General features: G+C 50.0%; 1 protein-coding gene and 2 pseudogenes across 1 annotated transcript; 2 read left to right on the forward strand and 1 right to left on the reverse strand.

The window, feature by feature from the left end:
* The first annotated feature begins 292 nt into the window (after positions 1-292).
* Positions 293-2602, forward strand: LOC136538896 (microtubule-associated protein RP/EB family member 1C-like). The gene is made up of 6 exons (XM_066530827.1): positions 293-482; positions 665-820; positions 1397-1503; positions 1658-1883; positions 1978-2091; positions 2180-2602. Exons 1-6 carry the CDS (start codon positions 372-374, stop codon positions 2414-2416), a joined length of 951 nt encoding a protein of 316 aa, XP_066386924.1. The 5' UTR covers positions 293-371; the 3' UTR covers positions 2417-2602.
* A 1527-nt stretch (positions 2603-4129) lies between these two features.
* On the reverse strand, positions 4130-23298 carry LOC136524445 (uncharacterized; annotated as a pseudogene).
* Positions 13842-17850, forward strand: LOC136524438 (uncharacterized; annotated as a pseudogene).
* Positions 23299-23509: the final 211 nt, after the last annotated feature.

Here is a 23509-nt window from a genome sequence, read left to right on the forward strand (position 1 = left end):
TGAGCAACGGGAAAAAAAAAGATCCCAAAAATGCACACGGTTTTACACTGGCACCAGCTACACTGCCTAGGCGAATGACGGAGATCTCCCCGACGCGCCCGTCCCAACGGTCGACCAGATCCTGCCGTCCACCAGCCCCCCGCGCGCGCATCCCACCGTTCAGATCGCCCTCGCCTGGCCCGCACCGAGGGCAGAATCGTCCGACGCGAAGCCTCGTCTCCCCCATTTAATCACGGCAAGGGCCGCGAGCGCCGCCCAGTTTGAAATCTCAAAGCCTCCTCGCGTTTTCCTTTCCCCCCAAACCGACCCCGCTCCACGCCTCCACCCCCACCCCCCACCACCCCCCGGGCCTTCGCGAGCGGCGGCCGGCGATGGCGGCGACCAACATCGGGATGATGGACGGCGCCTACTTCGTCGGGCGCAACGAGATCCTCGCGTGGATCAACACCACGCTGCAGCTCGGCCTCTCCAAGGTGGAGGAGGTAAGCAGCGCTCCCCCGTGTCCCTCTTCCCGATCTGTGTGCTCTGTTCGCGTAGTGGTGGAGCCGAGGCTGAACTAATCCGTCGGGAGGGTGCCCTGTTCGTGCGGGCTAATCTGTTGGGTCCTGTGCGAGTTGTGAGTCCATGAAAGGCTGAAACCAGTGGTCGATTTCGTGTTCTGCAGGCGGCGTCGGGCGCGGTTGCGTGCCAACTGATGGACGCGGCTCATCCTGGTGCCGTGCCGATGCACAAGGTCAATTTCGACGCCAAGAATGAGTACGATATGATCCAGAACTACAAGGTCCTGCAGGATGTGTTCAACAAACTCAAGATCACGAAGGTGAGCAGCGTCTGGGTTTCTCTCCGCGTGGGGATTGTTTTTTTTTTTCTGAAATCGATTGAACAAGGTTGCTTCCCTCGTGTTTCATGCTCTGGTTGTTCAGTGCTGATAAGAGTTTATTCCAGTTATGTGATGGCCGTGTTATGCAGTAGTTTGAAATCGATTGAACAAGGTTGCTTCCCTCGTCAACATGTTATGCGGTAGCTTGAAGCAGCTATGTGATGTGACATATGCACATGTTATGCAGTTATGTGATTGTTCAGTGCTGATGACTGATGAGAGTTTAATTCCAGTTAGGATCCTAATTTTTCTTGTTTCCATTGCTAGCTTGAAGCAGTTTGACGATGCCGTACTATTTGTGCTCTAATTTTTGCACGCTGTGTTGTTTGGTAGCTTTAGAATCTGACAAGAACAATGAAACCCTCTGCAGTCTGCGTTGCTTTGTTGGTCTCTGTTATACTTTGTAACAGAGTAGTTTTTCTTGTTTAGGTTACTACTTACTAATTCCTGTACTAAATAGCCTTTTGTTGCTACTATGATCTTATTTTTGTTGTTTCCTTTTGTTAATGGTTGCAGCACATAGAGGTGAACAAGCTTATCAAAGGAAGGCCACTTGACAATCTGGAGTTCATGCAGTGGATGAAACGATATTGTGATTCTGTCAGTGGTGGCTTCATGCGCAAGTAATCACTGACCTGGTCATTAGAATTTTAGACTGTAGCTCATATAAGGCTTTGAGTGTTTCTCAGTATTATATTAACTTTATTGCCACCAATTGTAAGAGAAGAAATTCTCTCAGTGCTTACTCATTGTCCTGTTCTTTTTTGACATACACAGCTACAATGCTTCTGAGAGAAGGGAAAGCAGCAAAGGGGGAAAGGATACCAACAGAAGGGCATCGGTGCCCTCTCACACGCCGGCCAAGTCTGCTTCCACAGGTCATAAGGCTCAAGCCTCACATGGTGCTAAGCGGGCAAGTGGGCAGACGGCTAGTGCACCACAACGCAGTGCTAAGCCATCACCTGCACCTGCCGACTCTGGTGGACCAGCTTATGATGAACAAGTGAGCCTTATTAGTCAGTCTGTGTGAATGTTTCTCCTAATTTCTTCTCAATTTCCAAAATTATGACGACTTGTGTGAATGCCATGGTTTGCAGATAACTGAGCTGAAGCTCCTTGTTGACAGCCTGGAGAAGGAGAGAGATTTCTACTTCTCCAAGCTGCGGGACATTGAGATCCTGTGCCAGAATCCTGAGGTTGAGCACGTGTCGGTGAGTACTTGTCGTGTGGCTATCGTTTGAAATCCTTCTTCAGAGCTGTATCGTGGTGAATGATGGTGGTTGTGTCTTCTGGTCTCAGGTCCAAGCTATCCAGAACATACTCTACACATCAGAGGAGGACGCTCAGCAGCAGCCTCCGGCCCTGAGCCCCATCATGGAGGCGTCCGAGGAGAGGCCGAAGCAAGAGACGGCCGTGCACAAGAGAAAGAGCATCTCGGACCTGGACGAGTTTGGTGTGTCATCCAGCTCAAGGCAGAGGCTCTCCGACATCTTGGACGTGCAGCTGTGTGGATCCCCGCTGACGAGTTTCAGCTGAAGGAACTGAACTGTCATTGCTACAAAATGGGGCTTGTCATTCCTGTCATGACTTGGTCCTTCTGAACTGGGGTGTGTGTCGTCTCTGTTTATTTGATTGGTTGGTTTGTGGTTTCATCTTTCATGTGTCGTGTGTGCTTAGCAAGGTATATTGATCTGAGTTATCTGCCACAGAATTTGTGGCCATTTGCTACCCATTCCTGCTACGTTGCTCTGTTGGATTCAACTGTTTGTCTGGTGGTGTGAGGGTCAAGCACTCAGCGGGCCGCGGCCCACGCCCACCCGTTCCAAAGCTGCATAGTCGCCGCGACCAATGTCATGCCGTGTGCAACATTGCCCTAGTACTGTTGTGTTCCGAAATTTAGAGCCTGCTCTAGTAATTTCCGCTAACACTTGCGATCCCCAAAAAGCAATGTGCAAGCAAGCACCAAAGTGGGGCGCTACGAGCTCGACAACGGTTTCCAATTTCTTGAGCTGTGACGCGCTTGCCATTTTGAATTACCACTGCAATGAACTCAAAACACCCCTCTCATTTCTCTCTCTGCATAGAAAATGGAAGCAACGCACACAGCATTTCGTAGTTACACACCAAGTAATTTTGTACTTGACTGAAAATCACGAGAAAACCAGCAAGAGCAACCGGCTACACAATCAGCCCTACAAATTTTACACCAAAATTTCGTATGGACTTACTCTTCCCTTGTGCTTGCAGGTTGCCAATGCAACAATGCGAATCGCATACTCTTCTCGTCGATTGACGACCCCGAGCTAGTGCCAGAATCTCAGCCGATGCCTGACAGCAGCAGTTGTTGCCGACGCTGGGCGAGAGGGCTTATAGGAGAAACATTTTATCTGTTGCGACAATGCTTTTCTATGTGCTGAAACATTTTTTAAGTGTTCACATAAAGCAATTTGTAACAAACATAATATACCTATACAAAAGAGATGATTGAGTTGATCTCCGTGAAAAGGAGTTGATCTCCGACTCTCTCAGCTATGTGGATCCCCTCTGACGAGTTTCAACTAAAGGAGTTGTGGACTTGAGGTTGGTTGCTGCAGCCTGCAGGGCATTTCTCCGTTGGATTGGGTTGTTGTTTCGTCTGTTGTATGGCGTAGTGTCGTGTACTTGTGTGCCCTTTTGCAAGGTTGGGGACCTACATACGGTACAGAATTCGTGGCCTTTTGGAGCACATTAACCCAATATATATTAAATCTTATTTAGATCTATAGAACTAATAGTTAGTTGCCAATGATTAGCTACTTTGGATCCAAAGGGGTCCAGGTAATTGTTAGCTAATACACAACTAACAATTGTCTTATTAGCTTGAAGCCACAGCCGCTGCCGCTGCCACTGCTCTTCAGGCCTCTACCAAGTTGTACGGTAGTTATAATTGAAAACGCTGCAGCGAACAGGTCGGGTATTTTCTCACCTTACCCATCTATACTAGAACATGGAGGTAACCCCATGCAAGACAACTTGTGAGAATTGGCACACCAATGCGTTTGCATATGCAGGACAACCAAACACCAACATATTGCATGTATTTATGTTGCATAAGACCTAATACATGCAACCTACCGTAGCAAACCCAATTGCACCCATAGAGGCAGTTAGCAGAATGGGAGGATCATGCAATGCAATGCATGGCATGACTAAGACTAAATGTCTGGAAAGAGTACAAGCGAAATCCTGAGGGGCTAAGGAACTCTTACATGACATCCGATAGAAGCCAATTTGATATCAATATGCATTTAATTACAATTGCATGTATCAGTTGTTCAGTGAGCAATATTACATCAGCCAGTGTTTTATGTAAACTATGTAGACCTCCCATGGTAAGCAAAAGGACATAGAGGCATCTTCAGCTCTTCAAATGGGTCCCCATTTGGTGTTGTTATTCTGCATCAACAAAAATCTGAAAGGCAACAGCATGTAAGCGATCGCGCAGAAGGGTTTCTGCAGATTCATGGAAGGAAAGGGAAAAAAACAAGGAAAGGAAAAAAAAAAACAACAGGAAGTGAATTCATATGATCGCTTGCTACTTTAACAATTCAAAGTGCTATTGTGTTAATGATCAGCAGAATTAACAATGCAAAGTGCTATTGTGTTAATGCTCAGCAGAATAAACATGATTACATGAAAAGCAGATGTTTACCTCTATGCCGGGCAAAGGTTCATAGTACTTCTTTTCCTGCACGGCGTACATTGTAATTCTGGAAATCTTTTGCACTCCTAGCTGGGTGGCTACCATGCTCTGCACCAAGGGTATTCCAAAGATGGTAAAAATGTTAGTCGTTGAATTCTCACTCTTGGTAGTAGGAGAATTCTTACTCTCATCGAGAGAGGATGACACTAGGAGTTGGGGCAATTTTCTTGTCTATTTCTCACACAAGCTCACACAAATGCCATACCAACCTGAGGGGTTGGGGTTACATATTTATAGGCTGCTAGCCAGCCAAGCATATGCCAAGATGCTAGTCTAAGATGCTAATATGCTGTCCTAGCTAAGATGTTGTCCTCTAGTCTAAGATGCTGTCCTCTAAGATGTTGTCCTCTAGTCTAAGATGCTGTCCTAAAAACAGAAAAACAGCCACAAGGACCATGACCATGTGAGCATCACAGCCCCACAAAGACCAGCCACACATGAGACTTATCCATCATTCTCCCCCTAAGTCTTGTGCGTCGTCTTGTGGGAGAGTTGAACCATCCCGGTCCTGGAGCAGAGCTCAAGGAACTTGATCCTCCCAAGGGGCTTGGTGAGCAGGTCCGCAAGCTGGTCCTTGGTGTTGATGTAGCTCGACTTGATGCTCCCTTCCTCCAAACAGCCTCGGATGAAGTGGTACCTCACCCGGATGTGCTTGCTGCGTTCGTGGAACACGGGGTTCTTTGCCAGGGCCAGAGCGGACTTGCTGTCCACCCTGAGCTCCACCGCTCTAGTGTCTCTGCCGAGGAGATCACCAAGCAGTCGAGCGAGCCAGAGCGCCTGAGTCGAAGCGGTGGAGGCCGCTATGTACTCGGCCTCGCAGCTGGACAGGGCCACCACCTGCTGCTTGACCGACTGCCAGCTAACGAGGCACTTGCCGAGGAAGAAGAGGATCCCGCTCGTGCTCTTGCTGGTGTCGATGTCGCCGGCGTGGTCGCTGTCGCTGTACCCGACGAAGTGTGCCGCCCCAGGGCACCTCGAGTAGTAGAGGCCGTGGTCGAGAGTCCCCGCAACGTAGCGGATGATCCTCTTCACAGCCTGCTGGTGCTCCGTCGTCGGTCGCTGCATGAACCGACTAACGTAGCCGACGGAGAATGCCAAGTCCGTCCGTGTGTGGGCGAGGTAGCGAAGGCTCCCCACAAGACGCCGGTACTGCGTAGCGTCCACCTCCTCCGTCGTGCTGTCGCGGCTCAGCTTCAGCCTCTCCTCCATCGGAGTGAGAGCTGGGTTGCAGTCGGTGAGCCCAGCTAGCTCAACGACGCGCTTGGCGTAGGCGGTCTGTCGAAGCGTGATCCCAGAGTCATCCTGGTGTACCTCGATTCCCAGGTAGAAGGAGAGAGGCCCCAGGTCACTCATCTGGAAGGTGGCCTTCATCTCTTCCTTGAATGCCGCCACCTCCGCATCCTTGGTGCCGGTGATCACCAAGTTGTCGACGTAGACACCCACCAGCAGGGCATTTCCTCCATTGCCCCGTCGGTAGATGGCCGCCTCGTGCGGGCTTTGCTCGAAGCCCATCCCCTTTAGCGTGGAATCCAACTTGGCATTCCACGCCCTCGGTGCCTGCCGCAAGCCATAGAGGGCCTTGCGCAGGCGGAGCACCTTGCCCTCCTTGCCGGGGATCGCAAATCCCGGCGGCTGGTGCACGTAGACCTCCTCCTTCAAGTCGCCGTTAAGGAACGCCGACTTGACGATCATGTGATGAACACGCCAGCCCTCCTGGGCAGCTAGCGCAAGGAGGAGTCGCACGGACTCCATCCGTGCCACGGGAGCAAAGGCGTCGTCGAAGTCGACCCCCTCCTGCTGCACGAAACCTCGTGCCACCAAGCGAGCCTTGTGCTTGACGATGGCACCGGCTTCATCCCTCTTCAGCTTGTACACCCACTTAAGGGTGATCGCGCGATGACCACGAGGAAGGTCAGCAAGCTCCCAGGTGCGGTTCTTCTCGACCGCATCCATCTCCAACTGCATCGCGGCGCGCCATGCCGCGTGTCTCTCGGCCTCTGCGAACGACCGAGGCTCGCCGTCGTCACACGCAAGGTGCAACTGCGCCTCCAGGTCCTCCAGGTCGTGAGGCACCAGTCCCGGCACCAACTGGTCGCCGAGAAGGTTCTCCATCGTACGGTACCGCAACGGCTCGCCGTCGTGGTACGCGTCGATGCGCTCCTCGTCGTGAGAGAGCGGAGTAGCGAGCTCAACCGGGCTGTGCTCGACACGAGCTGGTGTTGGAGTAGTCGTGCCCGGAGAGGTGCCTGTCGGTGCTGGAGTGCGTGGCGTTGCCGGCTGTGGTGAAGCCGGTGAAGAACTCATCGCAGCCGAGGTCCTGGCTGGAGAGCGTGGAGCTGTCGAAGTAGCAGGCGTCGGGGTCGGTGGAGGCTCGGGGACTGGGGTAGACGCGCTCGCCGAAGAAGAGCTGCCTACTCCCCCAGCTCCCTCGAAGTGGACGTACTCGACAGTGAAGTCGTCGTACGTCGGAGCCGAGCCATCGTCCACCGCCTTGTCCCACGCCCATCCTCGCCCTTCGTCGAACACAACGTCGCGCGCCGTGCGCACACGCTGTGTCTTCGGGTCGAGGATGCGGTAGGCCTTCGAGCCCTCCGCGTAGCCAATGAACACTCCCGGAGTGCTCCTGTCGTCGAGCTTGCTGATGTGGCCAAGCTCCTTGGCGAACGCGAGGCAGCCGAAGACCCGCAAGTGGGAGACCGCCGGCTTGCGCCCATGCCAAGCCTCGTACGGCGTCCTGCCATCGAGCGCCTTGGTAGGCGAGCGGTTGAGGATGTAGACGGCCGTCACCACCGTCTCTCCCCAGAAGACAGCCGGCATCCCCCTCTGCTTGAGGAGGGCCCGAGCCATCCCCACAACCGTCTGGTTGCGCCGCTCGACGACGCCGTTCTGCTGCGGGCTGTACGGCGCGCAGTAGTGGCGCTGAATGCCCTCGTCAGCGCAGTACGACGCGAATTCAGCCGCCGTGAATTCGCTGCCGTTGTCGGTGCGCAGCACGCGCAGCTTGCGGCCGCACTCCGCCTCCGCAGCAGCCTGCGCGCGTCTGATGGCGTCTGCAGCCTCTCCCTTGCTGCCGAGGACCATCACCCACATGTAGCGGGAGAGGTCGTCGACGAGCAGCAGGAAGTAGCGTCGTCCTCCCGGTGTGGCCGGTGTCACCGGGCCAGACAAGTCCCCGTGCACGAGCTCGAGCCTCTCCTTGGCTCGAAAGCTCGCCCGCTGGGGAAAAGGGAGTCACCTCTGCTTCGTCAGCACGCAGACGTCGCAGAGCTGCTCCACATGGTCGAGGCACGGCAGGCCTCGCACCATCTCCGTGGCACTGAGCCGCTTCAGGGCCTCAAAGTGAAGGTGCCCGAAACGCTCGTGCCACTGCCACGCCTCGTCGTCCCGACGAGCAGCGAGACAGAGGGGTTGTGCCACCTGCACGTTAAGGACGTAGAGTCGATTTGCGCTTCTGGATACCTTGGCAAGAAGGCAATGACGACGATCCCAAATCCTCATGACTCCGTCCTCAACCACCACGCGCGAACCGTTCTCATCCAGCTGTCCCAAGCTGATGATGGAGTTCCTCAACGCGGGGATGTAGTAGACTCCGGTGAGCAGCCTGTGCTTACCAGACGCGGCGGTGAAGATGATGGAGCCGACGCCCTTGATCTCCACGCCGGAGGCATCCCCAAACTTGACGGAGCCTCGGACGCTAAAGTCAAGCTCGGTGAAGAACTCCCGTCGACCGGTCATGTGATGGGTGGCGCCGGTGTCAAGGCACCACCCGTCAGTCTTGTCGTTGCCGGAGCTGTCGCCGAGGAGGGCGTGTGCTTTTGGCTCGTCAAGGTGGAGGAGAGCCGCTGCGGCCGGTGCCGCTGGAGGTAGCTCGATGCTGGCATGTGCCATGAACAGAGCCGGCTCCTCCTCCTCCGCCTGTGCGACGTGGGCCTGGCCGCGTCGTGGCTGTCGACAGTCCTTGGCCCAATGGCCAAGCTGGCCGCAGTTGCGGCAGGCGTCGTCTCGTGCCGGCTTGTGCCTGCCGGCGGCGCCGCCCTGGGCGCCTCCGCGGGCATCACCCTCGGCACGTCCTCGCGCCCCGGCCTGGGCGTCTCTGCGCGCCTTGCGTGGCTTGCCATGCTTGCGGCCGCCTGTCGCGGAAGAAGGCTCCCCCTTCCTCCGGTCACCTTGGCTGGCAAGCCACTGCTCTCGAGTGAGGAGAAGCTTCCCGCCAGTGGTGATGGGCCCCGAGAGGGACTGTGGCTCATCGCTGTCGACGACCTTGAGGCGACCTATCGCCTCCTCGATCAACATCGTGGAGAGATCCAGCAGAGACTCGATCGAGCGAGCCATATGCTTGTACTTCTCGGAGACGCAGCGGAAGAGCTTTTCGACAGCTCTCTCCTCGCCGTAAGTGTCGTCGCCGAACTACACCATCTTCTGCAACAGAGTGTTGAGACGGAGAGCAAAGTCATCAGCGTCCTCACCTGGCTTGAAGGCCAGGTTCTCCCACTCCTTGCGAAGTGCCTGCAGTGTGGACTTACGGGCGCGGTCGCTGCCGATGCGTGCCGCAGCGATGGCGTCCCATGCCTCCTTGGCATTCCGCTTGCTGGTAAGCGAGAACTGCATCTCGGGCGGGACTGCAGCGATGAGAGCATCCAGCGCCCGTCGATCTAGGTCGTAGTCGACGTCGCCATACCGGACTGCCTCCCACATGTGCCGCACCTGGAGCTTTACCCTCATCACCGCAGCCCACTCGACGTAGTTGGTCTTGGTGAGGGTAGGCCACCCACCACCGGGACCGACGTCCCTGACAACAGCCTGGAGCCCGTGGTAACCACGGTACCGATCCGGGGAGAGAGAGCCACGCTGCTTGTGAAGGCCGCGCTCTCCATCGACCCGTCCGCCACCGTTGCTGTGCGCGCCTCCTCCAGGAGCGCCGCCGCCGTGCGCGCCTCCTCCAGGAGCGCCACCGGCGCGTCCGCGCCTGTCTGGGCTGCCGCCGCGCTCGTGGGCGTGCGCGGCTGCCCCAGGAGCGCCACCGCCGTGCGCGCCTCCTCCAAGAGCGCCGCCAGCGCGTCCGCGCCTGTCTGGGCTGCCGCCATGCTCGTGGATGTGCGCGGCTGCCCACTGCGCCGCCCGCGCTCGCGCTGCCTCCCTCTCTAGCAGCTCGAGGTCTGCGTCGGCGGTGTCGTCAGCGGAAATGGAGCTGTCGATGCTGCCGCGCAGAGCCTCGACCTCCGCCGCCGCCGCACGCGCTGCATTCGCCGCCGCCGCTGCTTCCGCCTCCGCTCTGGCTGCTGCCAGCTCCGCCGCTGCCAGCCTCGACGCCCTTGCCGCCGCCGCAGCGGTCTCTGCCGCCGCTCGCTCGCGTTCCTCTGCCGCGGCAAGTTCGGCCTCCTGCCGACGCCGCGTGCTCGAGGCGACCTAGCGCTGAGACTGCCCTGCGGACATGACGCGCTACCGGGGGCTGCTGCGTGGGGAGAGGGCTGCTTCAGACGAGCTGGGAGAGAAGTGAACAGGAGCGGCCGGAGGAGCTGCTGCTGCCAACAGCTGGGGCTGTTATGGGGCTGGGAGAGAAGATGAGCAAGAGATGCTCGGGCTACAGGATAATACGGCTCCGATACCAGTTGTTAGTCGTTGAATTCTCACTCTTGGTAGTAGGAGAATTCTTACTCTCATCGAGAGAGGATGACACTAGGAGTTGGGGCAATTTTCTTGTCTATTTCCTAACTGACCTAAATATCTAGACTTCTGAATTGCAGTAAGCACCTAACTGATCCATAAATACCATCAGTTTTCAAACTATCAATAAACACAGGAATTGTTGAAATACAATGTAAAAACTGGCAGACATTTGATTTTTGAAAAGCCAGGAGATATGTACAGAACATAAGTTATGAGTCCAGATAACTTCCTCACCAGATCAAATTTGATAGACTCAAAAGCCTCCACCAAAGGTAAAATCTGTGCACAGTTAAAGCAGAAATAAGAAAAGATGCTACCAGCATTATGTTCACTATAACACAGGAAAAAAAAATGGCCCCACTCAAGCAAATAGCTGTCATCAGCTGGTAGTGTCCTCTAATATAATGATTGTTCTCGTTCAAAAAAATATATAATGATTGTTTTTGGCTTTTGACTATTTGTAACAACTTGTGAAAAACAAGTTTAATAATGTGAAATAATTATCATCAGAGTTGGGGGGTACCCCAACTTGTTTGGGACTGAAAGGCTATGTTGTTGTTGTAGAGTTGGGGGGAAACAAGTTATTATACAAGGTGCACCTACTCTGCACTCCTATCTACTCCCTCTGTTCCAAAAGCTATGTATCTAGACAGCGTAGTATCTAGGTGCATAACAAAAGCTATGTATCTAGAAAAGCCAAAAAGACTTATAATTTGGAACGGAGTGTTCTAATGAGTTCAACCACCACCTAGTCTAGCCTTATACCAAGATAGGCATAAAATAACATGAAAGTGAAGCTACCAACCAACTTCTGTGGTCCATTGACTAGAACAGCTCTGCCTACACCCGACATGCTTGGAGCTAGAAATACTTCAAAAGGGCCCACAGTTTTGTCCGTTTGATTTGTAAGGCACAGATTGACCTGAAGACACTCGCGTACATTAGACAACAGCAGTAGAAATGCGAAAAACCAAGACAGAATATATGGACCTGCAGTAATTAAGACAATGATCACATATAACGCAAATCCATCTCATCCATTGGGCAGACAAGTAATGGATATGCAAAAAGGGGACTATTTCAAGTTCCTTCAAATGGCACTGAAAGTCTGGAACCAACAAAGACAATGTATGGACCTGCAGTAATTATTGCTGGTTGCCATACAAATCAAACCATAACAAACTCCTAACTGATTCAACAAGACAACAGTAAATACCCAGGGCAAGTGCAGAGGCTGTAATACATATATACACCACTGCACCTCTAACAATATTGCTATAGGAAGCAGACAACTGTGGTTTCATCCAGAAAAATAGGAGTAATAGCAAAAACAGGATTGGATCCAGGGACCACGATGCCAAACACCAACATCTTAAGAACCTTATGGTAATGAAAAGGAAATGAGAAGACGATACAAGTAAACGTAAAAGTGGAATGAATTGAAAGGGGCAAAATAGCGAAGGAAAAGAATTCTTGATGTCCTGCTTCATAGCTTGCCTTCTGGAAGGTAAAGTATGGCACAGTGGCAATTAATTGTGAAAATTTATTCAGATTGGATTAACTATATAACAAGAAGCTGGACAACAGGATAAGCTAAGAGCATAAGAGGACAGCTAGTAGCTACATTAGAACAGGCGGACCAGAAAGGAATTCAGGTGTCACTGACCTATCCACCTAATATTTTCTTGAAAACACTGGACAAGAGAATACAAACATAGATATCTTCCAATTTAGTCCGTAAAGAACACAAGAATCTGAAAATAAAAGGATCCCCTCAGTAAAGGAAAATAAATTGTTGCCAAAGTAAATTTCTCATGCATGAAATTGCATGAGATGACTATCTAAGCAATAGTAATAGTATGCCCAATCTTAGAAGAAGTACCAATCGGGATTGTTTACCATGAATGCTCTTTCCACATATATGATTGGAACTTTCGCAGCACGGAGATCAACATCTTTGCTTGCAGTCGGCTGCCAAAAAAGGAGTTGCAAATATTAAATGTAATGGAAGCAATTCAGTAATAAGGGAGCGAAAAGATAACCTTAGGCTCAATATCACAGTAACTAAGAACAGAAAAGTTCAACACAAAACATAAGATAATTAAATCAGAAGCAGGAATGTCACTAACAGTGCTATGAATGTTTTGAGTCTGCAAACGGCCTGGTTCACCCAGGTTCGTACGCCATGTTATCTGAAATTTACCAAGTATACTGCTTCCCTCGGACTTCGTTTGACCAGCTTCATCAGATGATGATCTTAGCTGATAAAGGTAATTGTATATTCCTCCCCCAGCTCTGATGAGGATCGGTTGTCTACAGAGGTCCCTGCATGACAAAATGCCAGTATATTAGGAACATATGTGCCACTCAGCATGCTCGCATAACCAAAGAGTGATCTTATAAAAAAAAATCTAGTCTTTAAGCACTTGAATTACCCTATTGTAGACTTCACTGCTGAGGGATGTTCATCAGCTTCCAATCTTGTAGCACTCCATTGTTGGGCAGGCTCAAAATCAACTTGATCCATGTAAAGATTAGATTTTGTATGGTTCTCTATGCAGGCTTCCAGATATGTGATGTCCTGTCAGCATGGGCTAACTATATAGAGTTGAAGACTTCCATGGTGAATTAACAGGTGTGCAACAAATGAATAAACAACAAGCACTACATGTTTTTTGAAATATATCTACTTTCTTGATGGAAACTATAATTTGTTAAAACAGAATGCAGATAAACTAAAGCTGAAATGAGGCTTCTGCATTTGTTAAGAAATTCAAGTTGGCTAAGGCAAATGTGAAGGTTCACTTAAAAAAGATATGAAAAGCCTAAAGCACTGTATTAACCACTACAGAAGCACAACAAATGGGATGGCAAGAAAAAAACTAGATCAACCTAGGAGGAGCTAGATGGCTTTATATTAAGAAGAAAACAGGCACCCAAAGTTGCCTCGATGAGGACTTGAACCTGGGTGATCTGAGTGTACATCCACACCCTTACCAACTGAGTTAGCTCAGCTTCCATGGGATGGCAAGAAATACCATAGAAAAATCTTGGTAAATATTATTAAAAAAAAATGGGAGAGCTGTTAGTTCATACAACAAAACATAAACATCTATATGAAACACAAAAACTACTCACCTAACTGCAAATTGTTTTTTAAGTTATAATTGCCAATCTGTAATGACCTTCAATATACACCTGTTAAGATTTCTAAAGATGGCATCTACAACTAACCAAAGAACCTACAATGGTTGTTTACACTTGCACAACAACAGGTGACCTACCTTGATGGTGCGAACCTGAAAAAGAAAAGGATGTACACAAATTATGATAAGACTTCTGTATAATCTTGTTCTGCTTCTTCTATCAACTATGAGATTATGATAATAAGATATAACAGAATGTAGAATGAAAACTAGTTACCTTTGTCCTAACAGATAATGGATTTGAAACAGAGAACTTAAAGAACTGGGGAAGATATTTACGCTCTCCATCACCATCATTATATAAAGCAGTACATACAAGCCTGGATTCAATCACTAAATGAGCAAATCAACAAAAAGGATTGTTTTTAGCAAAGGAATAATATATGGATAATATTAAAATGAAAAGGAACCCCTGTTTTCAGGACGTCCGATTAATCGCGACTAATCGTCCTGGACGGTTTTAGCAACTCGACCAGGGCCTCCGAATAGGCCAGACCGTCCAGGAAACTAGTCGTCCGATTAATCGTCGTCCAGCCGCGATTAATCGCCCGTCCAGGCTGTGCTAGTCGTCCAGCCCGTCCAGCCTGAGAGTGGGCTGTATCTGAGAGCTGGGCCTATTTTATATTTTGGCCCAAGCCCATTAGGGTTTCCCTTTCCTACCCCCTCACTCCCTCAGCCTCTCACTCACACGGCAGACACACTCACTCTTCAGTCTTCTAGTCTCTCACCTCTCCCAGTCCAGCAGCAGCCCTCCCTCTCCCTCCCAGCTGCTCCTCCCCCTTCCAGCTGCCCTCCCTCTCTTCCTTGTGGTTGCTGCAGTGCTACAGGCATGCAGGCCTGTAGATCCAGCGGGTGCAGAACTGCAGATCCAACTGTGCAAGGGAGGAAGACTGCACGAAGAATATGAGCTCCTCCTCCTCAGGTCAGTCATCACCTCCTCGTTCAATCTTGGTGCTTTGAAGCTCGAAGCTCTGTTTCTCTGTGTAGATCTAGATCGACAGAGGCAATGTGCAGTGGAAGTGTACATGAACATCCCTGATGCTGAAGTTCAAGGAGAAGTTGGTTCTGCTCCAGCCTCCTCAGTTGCATCAGGCTCTACTGCTGCTGCTGGTTCAGCAGCATCAACTGCTCCCGATGTTGCATCTCTTGTGGAAAAGGCCCTAGCAAAACTGCCTCCAGAAATGGCTGCTGAAGCTAAAGATCCCAAGAGGAAGGCTAAGTCTCGAGACCCTGGATGGAAGTTTGGATGGTGGCCAGATATTGCAAAGAAGGACGTTGTGCAATGTACTTTTTGTAAGAAGATAACTCCCTCAGGAATCAGTAGGTTCAAACAACACCTTGCTGGAAGTTATGGTGATGCACTTGGATGTCCAAATTGCCCTGAGATTATTAAGCGAGAGATGGATGCTTACATCAAGAAGAATACAAGGTCTGCAGTTGTGGTAGTTCCTGAAGTTCAACAAGATTCTGAAGAGGGTGAAGGTGATGAAGTTGCTGAAGTTGAACCAAAAAAAAGTGCCTAGTTCTGGTACAAAGACCAAGCAAAAGCAAGCACAAGCAAAGAAGAAAGTAGCTCAATCTTCCATCGCTGCCTATATGGCTGCTGCTGGTTCATCAAAACCAGCAAATCAAAAGAACACCAAGTCAGTTGTTTCCATGCTTCGGAAGACACCAGAAGAGGTAGTTTCAGAAAGGCACAAATTCAAGACTTCTCAGCCTACTATAGAGCATTGCACAAAGAAAGAGAACAAACAAGTTGTTGATGACCATGTAGCTGATTTCTTTTATGAAAATCATATACCATTCAATGTCATTAACTCTAGAAGCTGGGAGATTATGCTTGAGTCAATTGGACAGTATGGACCTGGGTACCGCTCACCATCCTACCATGAAATTAGGGAGCCATTGTTAGAAAGGGTTGTCAATAGGACAACAGAACCGAGGAAGAAGCATGAGGAAGCTTGGAAAGAGTATGGTTGCACTCTGATGTCTGATGGTTGGACAGATACTAGCCATCGTCATCTAATCAATTTTCTTGCAAACAGTCCAACAGGGACCTTCTTCCTAGGTTCAGTTGATGCATCAAGTGAGGTAGCTGATATGAATTTGCTAGCAGATTTGTTAGAGAAGCAAATTGACAAGATTGGGAGGGAATACGTGGTGCGGATTGTCACAGACAATGGGTCCAACTTCAAGGCAGCGGGAAGGATTCTAATGGAGAGGATCCCGCACTTGTTTTGGACACCTTGTGCTGCCCATTGCCTGAATTTGTTGCTGCAAGACATTAGAGAGATAAAGGAGTTCAACACTGTCATAAATTCAGCAAAGAAGGTGAGCAGATTTCTATACAAGCATGGGAGGATACTTGATCTAATGAGACAGAAAATAGGTGGGGATCTTGTGAGACCAGCTGTGACTCGATTTGCTACTTATCTCACTATGGCAAGTATGTATAAAAATAAGCAAGGCTTGAGAAATTTAGTCGTCAGCGAGGAATGGCACAATAACAGCATGTCTAAGTCTGTTGAAGGCAAACGAGTTGAGAATATTATCTTGTCTATGCCATTTTGGACTAAATTGGAATATTGCTTGAAAGCTTCACAACCACTTCTCGTTGCTCTAAGGATTGCAGATGGGGATGAGACACCAGCAGCTCCTGAGATCACTGCAGCCATGGATGTTGCAAAAAGCACCATCAAAGAATCTCTAAAAGATAAAACTGAATTACTTGGCCAGGTGCTGGCGTTATATGATAAGAGGTGGGATACCCAAATGGAACAAAAGCTATATGGGGCAGCCCTATTCTTGAATCCAAACAAGTTCTTTGCCATAAGGGAGAAAGACAAGAGACAAGCTGCAAGGTTAAGAGGCGTGTTCAATCAAGTTCTATGAAAAATGGTGACTGATGACAATGTGTCAACCAAGATTTCACAGCAAGCTGATGACTATGAACAATCTAAAGGTGAAGACTTCTCAATGCCTTTAGCTATAAGGGACAGAGACAAAAAGAACCCTAGTAAGTTTAGAACATTTTCTTTCCTTCAATTGTGCTGATTCTGTTTTGCTATGAGCTGATTCTAGTCTAATTGTGTTTCAGTTCGTTGGTGGTGTTCATATGGTGGCCATGCATTTGAACTACAATGTTTAGCAAAGAAAATTATCAGTCTTTGTTGCGCAGCATCAGGTTGTGAGCGTAACTGAAGCGAATTCTCTATTGTAAGTATTATTGCTAGAGTGTTAGTGCTGTTGGAAATTGTAGACCAATGTGATGTCATGTTATTTTTTTTCTGCAGATTCACACCAAAAAGAGAAATAGATTAGAGCACAAGAGGCTAAATAAATTGGTTTATGTCAGTTACAACAAAAAGATGACAAATATGTTTCAAAAAATTCGAGAACTTGGTTGCAAAGGAAAGAGGAGCAACCCTCTCTTGCTAGAAGAGTTTCAGTGGGATAGTGAATGGGTTGATGAGAATTGTGGGGAGCTGCCTTGGGCTGTTGTGGATGAAGCTATTGGTGCATCTGAGAATCTAAGGGCTCGCAACTTGCCTAGGGTTGCTGCTAGCCGTGCTGTAGCCACTGTCCAGAAGACCTATACTAGGAACAGGAAGCGTCGTAGGGGGACTTCTGCAGCACAAGATATATCCAGAGGTGAAGAAGATGATAGTGACCATGATGCTGATGCAAGAAATGAAGACCAAGAAGATCAAGATGCATCTGATCCTGTGGCACCAATGGAGGAGGATGAAGACCCCCATGGATGTGCAACAGATGGAGATGGAGGAGGCTTTTGTGTAGATGGCACTCTACTTGAGTAGTTCTTTAGACCATTAGCTGTTTTGCCTATTTATGTACTGGACTTGATGTATGCACTATTGCACTATGCACTATGGCACTGGTAGTGTGGCACTATGCCCACTAGCCACTATGCACTATGCAGTTCTGGACTGGTTTAAATTGTGTGCTTTACTGTTTTAATTTCCTTTGTTGATCACTTGATTGCCTTTCACCTGATTGTCTTTCACCATATTTCCTTGCTAATGTGCTTTATTTTTCTATAATTTCAGTTTGTCAGCAGCAGCTAGCAAGACAAGAAAGGGCTCTGCAGCAGCCAGGTAAGTGGCCAACTGACCTATCTAGAGCCCAGAACATGTAGTATATTAGTGTGTGTATATTAGTTTGAGTAACTATATAATATATATGGTATATCAGTTCCCCATATATAGGGGACGACCAGGACGACCAGGGGACTCGTCCAGGGTCGATTAATCGTCCTGGACGACGACTAATCGTCCTGGACGTTCTGGACGGTTCCTGGACGTCCAGACTCGACCAGCCGTCCTGAAAACATGGAAAGGAACATACGTATGTGCTCCTAGTTCTTTGACATCATGCTCCACAATGAAATCATATCTACCCCCTGATCTAATTGACTCAACAGGGGACTTTGATGTATCCTGAAGAAGTATTCTCTGTCTCTCTGTTTGTATTTCCGCCTAGTGTAAGTAAGGTACCAATCAAACTTTATGTTGAAATAAGAAGCAGTAAATGCATCCAGCATTAGATATTTAAAAAGAGGGAGAATACATACATTTTTCTAGTCTATCCACACTGAGAAAAAAACATTATGGATATTGTGGGGGATATACCCCCGGGTACCACAAGATGGTACATGGGCCGCACCATCCGAGGTGGCTCGGCCCGTAAAATCAAGGCGTACACATCAAGATTACAAGTTGTACTAGATATTGTAATAGTACCAAATTGGATACTTTCCTTGTAACCTTATCTCTTCAGAGTATATAAGGAGAGATAAGGGTCCCCTGGAGGACAGGTTAATCTGTATACATCTCAATACAATACACCAAAGACACAGGACGTAGGGTATTACGTCGATCAGATGGCCCGAACCTGTCTAAATCGCTGTCTCTGCGCCTTGTGTCACCATCTGGTTCCTGATTACACGCACCGTCTACCGATAATCTACCACCACGGGCACCCCTCTCGGTGGACTGCCGACCATATTTCGTCGACAGTGGCGCGCCAGGTAGGGGTCCCCTTTTAGGGGTTGTGCGTGCTGATCTTCCGGCGAATCAGATGGCGATTTTCTTCATCAACGTCCTCCGCGGCAACTCGGCTTTTCGTGGCGGGCGTCCTTGAACTACGATATCTATGGCGACTCGTCATAACGTGGTCGGCTACGGCGGCAGCGTGCACCATGTCGCGTGCGGACGTGTTCATCTTGGCCTCGTCCTAAGAGACGTGCTGACGGCGGAATCCATCTACACCAGCGACGAAAACACTGAAAGGGCACAACGTCGTCTACACGAGTACACGGAGTACGTACGGGGCTACACCGCGGCTTGCCGGCCTAGGCTGGCACGTCACACTCGACCACCTTCGGCTTGTGTTGAACCCCGTAAATCTCGGATCAGCACAGCGTCGAGCTCTCTGAAGTCGAATCCATGTCATCGACCAAGCACATCTCGATCCGTGTCGTCAACTCGACACATCTCCGAATCGACGCCGTGCTATTGATCCCATCTCCTGTACGAGGCGCACTAAAGCATCGGCACCATGCACGATCCTGTGCGCGCTATGGCGACAAGCTAGCAAGGAGGCCATGAAGATGAAGACCATGTCCATCTGCTTAAATACGTGTGCAGGCCAGCATTAATTAATCAAAGATATTTGATTCATTGATTGACTGCTGCATATACCATATACGCGTGCATGCATGAAGATTTCATCAGAGGAGTATGTACGCATCTTACGCGCGTATGGAGCAGATCAACGTGCGAGATACAAGCCAACGTACCTGACAGCATGAAGTCAAGCCGCCAAGCGAGCCGGAAGCAAGCCGTCCGGGCTGTTGTCAAGCCATCACGCAAGCCACGCCGAGCCACGGAGCGAGCCGCTGACCAGACCGCGTCGACCACGTCCCGAGCGGCTCTGCCGAGCTCCGACCACCTCGACCACCAGACCACGACGACCACGTCACGAGCGGCTCCGCTGAGCTCTGACCACCAGACCACGTCCCGAGCGGCTCCGCCGAGCTCCGACCACCAGACCACGTCCCGAGCGGTTCCACCGAGCTCCGACCACCTCGACCACCAGACCACGTCGCAATAATGATCGCCGCGAAGAACGGCGCTACGACAATCGCGACCACAGTCATGACGACAGGTCGAAAAGCTCGAGGATCGGACAACTTCATCGCCACCGATCAGATTTCTATCAAAGATAAGTACACTTCTAATATTAACACAATTTCCATTACGACGTTTCTCCACAACGTCCTTGTCATGATTATTCTTCAAATAACGTTTGTTCATGTATACCATCTTAAAAGATAACATACAGCTATACTTAATGCAAATCCTCGACCAGTCATGTTGACGCTCGATGCCTTCAGAGACGGCCCTGTCTCCGGCTCCTCCCTACACGTGCACGAGCGTCTGCCCTCTGCGTTATGGGTGGTTGGCAGCGGCTCCTTAGCGACGCTTTGTTCCTCCTACACGTGCACGGGCTCCGCGCCCCGCGTTATGGTTAACGGGCTAGTTAGGGCTGGAGACTCAGCTACATACTAACTGGTCGGGCAGTTTATATTAAGTATAAACACAAACTTCACATTAACACTGATGTTTACAAAGCACCAACTGCTTTATCACATCATGCTCATTTGCAAATGACTGCTGAGCGTCATACGCTATTTCTTCACCGCTGATTTTTCTCCATAATTTATTTTGTACATCATGTACTACCATTCTACATATTTATATTGCAGGAATTTCGAGCTATGCTCGGGGACTTCGTCGCTCGCTCCTCGACCTATGCTCGGGGACTGCCTCGATCACTCTCCGACCACAGCTCGGGGACTTCGTCGCTCGCTCCTCGACCTATGCTCGGGGACTGCCTCGATCACTCTCCGACCACAGCTCGGGGACTTCGTTGCTCGCTTCTCGACCTACGCTCGGGGACTGCCTCGATCACTCTCCGACCACAGCTCGGGGACTTCGTCGCTCGCTTCTCGACCTACGCTCGGGGACTGCCTCGATCACTCTCCGACCACAGCTCGGGGACTTCGTTGCTCGCTCCTCGACCTGTGCTCGGGGACCGCCTCGATTACTCTCCGACCACAGCTCGGGGACTTCGTTGCTCGCTTCTCGACCTACGCTCGGGGACTGCCTCGATCACTCTCCGACCACAGCTCGGGGACTTCGTCGCTCGCTTCTTGACCTACGCTCGGGGACTGCCTCGATCACTCTCCGACCACGGCTCGGGGACTTCGTCGCTCGCTCCTCGACCTATGCTCGGGGACTGCCTCGATCACTCTCCGACCACAGCTCGGGGACTTCGTCGCTCGCTTCTCGACCTGTGCTCGGGGACTGCCTCGATCACTCTCCGACCACAGCTCGGGCGGGGACTGCCTCGACCTGTGCTCGGGGACTGCCTCGACCACTCTCCGACCACAGCTCGGGAACTTTGCGTCTCAACTACATGCGACTGGCGACTCGCATACAGTTGGGATATTCTTTCTCGTTTAGATCTTGCTACAAGGCTCATACCTCGTCTTCCAGCAAGCTCGGGGACTACATCGGTACGATGCACCTGCCGGTGCATCTCGTATCGCCTGTACGACGATTGGGTTCTCAACTTAACTGGGAATTCTTTTTAGACCCTGGCACCATGTGCCTACGTCACCTACTACCAGGCTCGGGGACTAAGTGGGCACACTTCACCTTGCGGTGAATGTGCTTGTTTTTCGACCACTACGCCTCTGATGATCAAAGATGCTACGCTTCAAGACGCACTTACATTTCTTTTTAGAAATACAGGTGGGCACACTTCCCGGGACGGAAATCTTTTTCTTTCTTCTTAAGAGCACCATACATTCTTCGGACAACCTACTTCTCCGGCGACAACGGTGGTCGGAGATGTCAAGAACTCAAGCCTCATTGTTCGGAGAAGGTTAAAATAGCGTGTCGCATCAGAATACATGGCGCTCGGGGACTAGCTGTGGGGGATATACCCCCGGGTACCACAAGATGGTACATGGGCCGCACCATCCGAGGTGGCCCGGCCCGTAAGATCAAGGCGTACACATCAAGATTACAAGTTATACTAGATATTGTAATAGTACCAAATTTGATACTTTACTTGTAACCTTGTCTCTTCGGAGTATATAAGGAGAGACAAGGGTCCCCTAGAGGACAGGTTAATCTGTATACATCTCAATACAATACACCAAAGACACAGGACGTAGGGTATTACGTCGATCAGACGGCCCGAACCTGTCTAAATCGTTGTCTCTGCGCCTTGTGTCACCATCTGGTTCCTGATTACACGCACCGTCTACCGATAATCTACCACCACGGGCACCCCCCTCGGTGGACTGCCGACCATATTTCGTCGACAGATATGATGAAAGTAAGGAACTTATTATTTGGCTGCAACGATTATATCAATGCAAAATATTTTACTTCAAATATGTCCACAAATTATCATTGACAAAACATATAGAACTTTACAGTTCACAAGCATCCATAAATAGCATAAAGTAATAATTTATGAATCAAACAAGGTGAGATATGCTTAAAAAGGATTCTTGATCATAAGGGGAAGAGCATGAAATTGCATGAATATTAGGTTCCCATGTATCCATCAGATGGTTGGTTGCTTTACTAGCTCACGACTCATGTGCATAAAAAAAGTTGCTCTACTGAATCCAGTTATAGCTTGTAAAACTCAAGGTAACTGTGTACCACAAGTTTCGACATAGAGAGAAACTTGCCAATGTATCATCAGAACTATACTCATTCCAGCACAAAAGCAACAGACCATCTGGAGTAAATTCTTAACTAAATTTCCCACTGAATTTATAATCATTTCAACTCATCCTACTCATGCAGAGACATAGCATAAGAGAAACTAGTGCACGGACTAATCTAGTGACTGGTGATCCAAACCTTGGCTCATGACATAATGACAACAAGCAGCAGTGCAGCACCACTGATATTCGAGATCCGATACTAGAACAAATGCAGTAACCTAGATGTTTAATCAGCTGTAAATGTACTTATCAGTTATCACTAACCAATTTAGTCCAGTTTGCCAGAATAACCCAAGAGTTCAAATGCATTTCTAAATTTGCCAGATAAAAAGAGGTTTCGCTCGATAGAACACCTTGATGACGACGTCCCTGGCCTCAAAGCTGGAGCTATTGTTGATGCTGAAGTAACGCAGAAGGTCTCGCCCAAATAGATAGCACTAGCCACGCACACACAAGAACAACACCAAAATCAGCGATCGCTGCACTGGAGCAGGACAGGACACCGGAATCAGGATTTGGGAGGGGGAGAAGCGAACCCGAACGACTGGGGCAGGACGAGGAGGCCCGGCAGAGCGAGCGCGTCGGCTGGGTCGCGGAGGAGGAAGCGGTCGCGGAAGGTGAAGTCTCCAGGGACGGCGGTGGCGGAGTCCGCAGGGTGGAGAAGGCCGTCGAGGAAGTTGGCGGCGGCCGACGGGTCGCAGCCGGTGAGCGCGTCCTCAGGGAGGAAGACGTCGCGTGGGTCGAGGCGGAGCAGCGCGGCCAGGTCTGGCTGGAGCGAGGGGCGAGACAGCCGCATCACGCGGAACGCCAGGGAGTGGTTCTGCTGCTGCTGCTGCTGCTGCACCGCCGCAGCGGGAGAGGGAGGCTGCACGCCGCCGGCGTAAGGCGAAGCCATCGCCGGAGACGGGGGAGAGAGATCTGGACCCCTTCGTCTCGTTTGGTCCGGGAGTCTGCGCGCTCGCGGCAGCCGAGCTGAAGTGCTGAACCCCGAACTGTTTAATAAAATGGACGGCTCCGATTCGATCGTCCTCAAATCGGAGCATGGTGAATCACTAGATGTGCCAAGTTGTTAAATCGCTATATATGGATTTTAAACCGGACAAATGTTCACTTTCTTGTCTTGGTTGATCACCGAAATACTGAGGAAGAGCCTTTCGCAATAATCCTATAGGAATTTCAAA

The sequence above is a fragment of the Miscanthus floridulus genome, chromosome 2 (assembly GCF_019320115.1).
Source record: "Miscanthus floridulus cultivar M001 chromosome 2, ASM1932011v1, whole genome shotgun sequence".
Taxonomy (NCBI): domain Eukaryota; kingdom Viridiplantae; phylum Streptophyta; class Magnoliopsida; order Poales; family Poaceae; genus Miscanthus; species Miscanthus floridulus.